At 53.0% G+C, this 3,522-nt stretch overlaps 1 protein-coding gene across 2 annotated transcripts in view; it reads left to right on the forward strand.

The window, feature by feature from the left end:
• The window catches only part of AP1S1 (adaptor related protein complex 1 subunit sigma 1), a 6,246-nt gene that overhangs the window by 1,086 nt on the left and 1,638 nt on the right, over positions 1 to 3,522 (forward strand). Inside the window, exons 2-4 of one of the 2 annotated variants that reach the window (XM_024745536.1) lie at positions 956 to 1,134; positions 1,777 to 1,885; positions 2,871 to 3,008. In XM_024745536.1, the coding sequence (XP_024601304.1) occupies positions 956 to 1,134; positions 1,777 to 1,885; positions 2,871 to 3,008 (426 nt within the window). Of the gene's footprint in view, positions 1 to 955; positions 1,135 to 1,776; positions 1,886 to 2,870; positions 3,299 to 3,522 lie in introns of those variants that run through there. The other variant, XM_024745535.1, reaches the window with a different exon arrangement.

Below are 3,522 nucleotides of genomic sequence, written 5' to 3' on the forward strand. Positions count from 1 at the left end.
GGGAAGCTGTGGTTGCACGGGGTAGTGAGGGCTCTGCACTCCCCAGTCCACCCCCCTGGGCTTGTTCCACAAACATTCCCTAGGCGAGCCACCCTGAATGGCTGTGTCCAAACTGAGGGACTGAAAGGGAAATTGGTCACTTGGTATCTGGGGAGGTGTGGGCATTCAGCAGGAGGCACCCTAAAAGGAGGAAAAGAGGAATATGTCTGGCCAAATGCCTGGAGGGCCGAGGAGAGCAGAGGGTGGAATCCGGGGCTCCCAATACCATGTGCTAACGTGAAGAATACCCGTGAGCACAGGACTGGCACTGGAGGGCAGTGTGCTGGGGACATCAGCAAGGGTGTATGGCTAGGATGGGGTGGAGGATTGAGGTAGCTTCTTGAGAACAAAATACCTGATTTCAGCGTGGTGGTGGATAGAAAGAGCAGGAAAGAAAGCAGACGTCTCTGACATCAGCTATGGGCTTCTTGTCACCGTGATAGCATTTTACCCACCTTTGGAAAACAGGATTAGGAAACAGGAGGTCAGGAAATAATAATAATGATACCTAATGTGTTATAGTACTTCCTACGTGTCAGGCACTGTTTCACGTATCAACTCCTTCAATCCCACCTAACAACTCGGGAAAGTAGGTACTTTTATTATTTCCATCTTACACACCAAGAAACTGAAGCCCAGAGACATAAAGTAATTGCCCAAGGCAAATTACTCAACTACTAGAGCCAGGATTTGAACCCAAATGACAGACTCAGAAGCTCTGACACCCCCTACAAGGAAAGGCACCTGCTGGTGGGAGTAGCCAGTGTTGACAGCAAGGGCTGATGTTTTGAAGAAAGTAGGAGCCGTGAGTAGAGAAGAGGTAGATGGGATGGGTTTGGGGCTGTGTATTTCTGGAGGAAACCAGCTCAGAGAACCACATCTCTGACCCTTGGCTCTGACTCCCCCCCACCCCCAGATGCGATTTATGCTGCTGTTCAGCCGGCAGGGGAAGCTGCGGCTACAAAAATGGTACCTGGCCACCTCAGACAAGGAGCGAAAGAAGATGGTTCGGGAGCTCATGCAGGTCGTTCTGGCTCGCAAGCCCAAGATGTGCAGCTTCCTGGAGTGGAGGGACCTCAAAGTTGTCTATAAGAGGTGACTCCCCACCTACTTTCAGACCTGCCTGGATCCTGCTTGATTGGGGTCTGGGATGGGTTCACCTGGCCAAGAAATAGGCAGTCCCTTAGGTCAGGAAGAGCTAAGGACATCCGGAGGGCAGCGATGAACTCCAGCCGCCTTTACTTTCCAAAGTCACCTTGAAGAAATTCTTGTTCCCTTTTGGCTTTGCTTAAGCCTGACACCTACTTCATGCACCTACCTCTGTCCCGAAGGCCCCATCTTGTCTATTGCACACGTCCCTGGCAGCCTCATTCAACAGTCATAGATCCTGCACCACTTTCCTAACGCGCGCGCGCGCGCACACACACACACACACACACACACACACACGTGCACCAACCCTTTCCAGTTCCTCCTCTGAGCAGGTGAATTCGTGGCTCAGGTTTTTGCTGAGTCAAACTGAACAGGTCAGAGGTCGAGAGGGAAAGAGCTTGCGTCTGTGAGAGGCACTAAGGCAGAGTGAGTTACTGTTTGCATACCCTGGGGCCACCCCGCCTGTGTCCAGTAGGGGCACAGACTGGGAATGGGGGGAAATGAGAGGTTTGGGCACAAAATGCTTGGGTCCCAAAGCAGCCCCAGGAGCCGTCCCAGCCATCCCTCCCGTGCCCCTGTCCTCAGATATGCCAGCCTCTACTTCTGCTGTGCCATCGAGGGCCAAGACAATGAGCTTATCACGCTGGAGCTGATCCACCGATACGTGGAGCTCCTGGACAAATACTTCGGCAGCGTAAGTCTCCCCATCCACCCATTTCTATACGCAGCAATCCCCTCTTTTTACCAAACTCTGGGGTCCTTCCGGTCTCTGCCCTGGAAGACTCAGGAGAGGGGAAGTTGGAACAGTGAGAACAGTAGTTAATCTCCCTCTTTAAGCCTTAAGCCTATTAGCCATGCCCCTTAATCAGCCCCGGGGGTGGGGGGCGGAGGAGGGGGGGGACCAGAACCTGCCACTTAGTCAGTCCATCTAGAGCTCAGCTCAAACTGCTCACACAAGGACAGAGGCCATGTTCAGATTTTTATCAGTGGTTCCTGACCTTGACTTTGCTTTGGAATCTTCTGGAGAGGTTTTTTTAAAAAAATAGCGATGCCTATGTCTCACCCCTGGAGATTCTGAATTAACTGATCTGGGCTATAGTCTGGGCACTGGCAGTGAGCTCAGATCTCAGGTGGGGAATAGTAATAACTCCATAATTTGTATTCCACTTAATAATTCACACAGTGCTTTCAGGTTCTCCTGATCGCTCCTCATTCCGTCCTATGAGTAGGTGTCGGTGTCTCCATTTTCAGATGAGAAAACTGAGACTCAGAGAAATTAAATGACATGTAGAGTTAACTGCTTAGTGTCACAGCGCTGCTTGGAACCGAAGTCATTTACCCCATGATCCAGAATCTCCTTCCCTGCCCTGTCACTGTGCCTAGGGAGGGAAGCTAGCCCAACCTCTGGTAGGAACTGTGTTGCAGATCTGGGGGGAAGGCAACAGGAGTCAAGGGTAGACTAGAGCAACTAATGTCTCATGATCACAGAGAAAGAGGCAAGAGAAGGAGAAGGAAAAGCCGAACCAAGGACTAAGGCCTAGGGGTTAGGAGGACATAGACCTGGGGCAAGAACCCAAGGTGGGCAGGAGTGGTCACGAAGGCCGTGGAACCGTGATGAGAAAAAAGTGGGGTGGAGATGCACCTTGACACTCAGCTCTGCCTCCCCCCCCTCCTCCCAGGTTTGCGAGCTGGACATCATCTTCAACTTTGAGAAGGCCTACTTCATCTTGGATGAGTTTCTGATGGGGGGTGATGTCCAGGACACCTCCAAGAAGAGTGTGCTGAAGGCTATCGAGCAGGCGGACCTGCTGCAGGAGGTACGGGCCGGGACGCTGAGGGGTAGGAGGAAGAGGACCAAGGCCAAAGGCACCCTCCCTGCTCTGGACACCTTGCCTGCGGGCCCCAGCTGCCCCTTCCCACCCTCCCTGTGGCGTCTGGCCCCCAAGGCGCCTGGTTGGCCAGCTGGCCCTCAAGCCCTAACTGCTCGGGGTGGGAGGTAGTGGGGGTGGCGGACGGCCACCTGTGCCAGTTCCCCCCTCCTTCTCCCAAGACCCAGGGTATCTCATCCCAGCCAAATCGCCTTTGTCCCACGCTACTCTTGGCATTTAGGGTTGCTCAGAGAATTGGAGAAGGGGCACATGATAGATCATTCTTTCTTTTTTTTAAACACACACATACTCAAAGCCTCTGCTTCTCAGAAGCAAAATTTTGCCATGGGGATTTGGGGGTTGGGGTTGAGGGCGCCTGGTTGTTGATTCTCCCTTCTATCTCACGCCATTACTGCCTGCCCCCTCTCTGCTGTGCCACTGCTGAGCCTTGGTGCAGGGAGGT

The sequence above is a fragment of the Neophocaena asiaeorientalis genome, unplaced genomic scaffold (assembly GCF_003031525.2).
Source record: "Neophocaena asiaeorientalis asiaeorientalis breed wild unplaced genomic scaffold, Neophocaena_asiaeorientalis_V1.1 scaffold461, whole genome shotgun sequence".
NCBI lineage: Eukaryota > Metazoa > Chordata > Mammalia > Artiodactyla > Phocoenidae > Neophocaena > Neophocaena asiaeorientalis.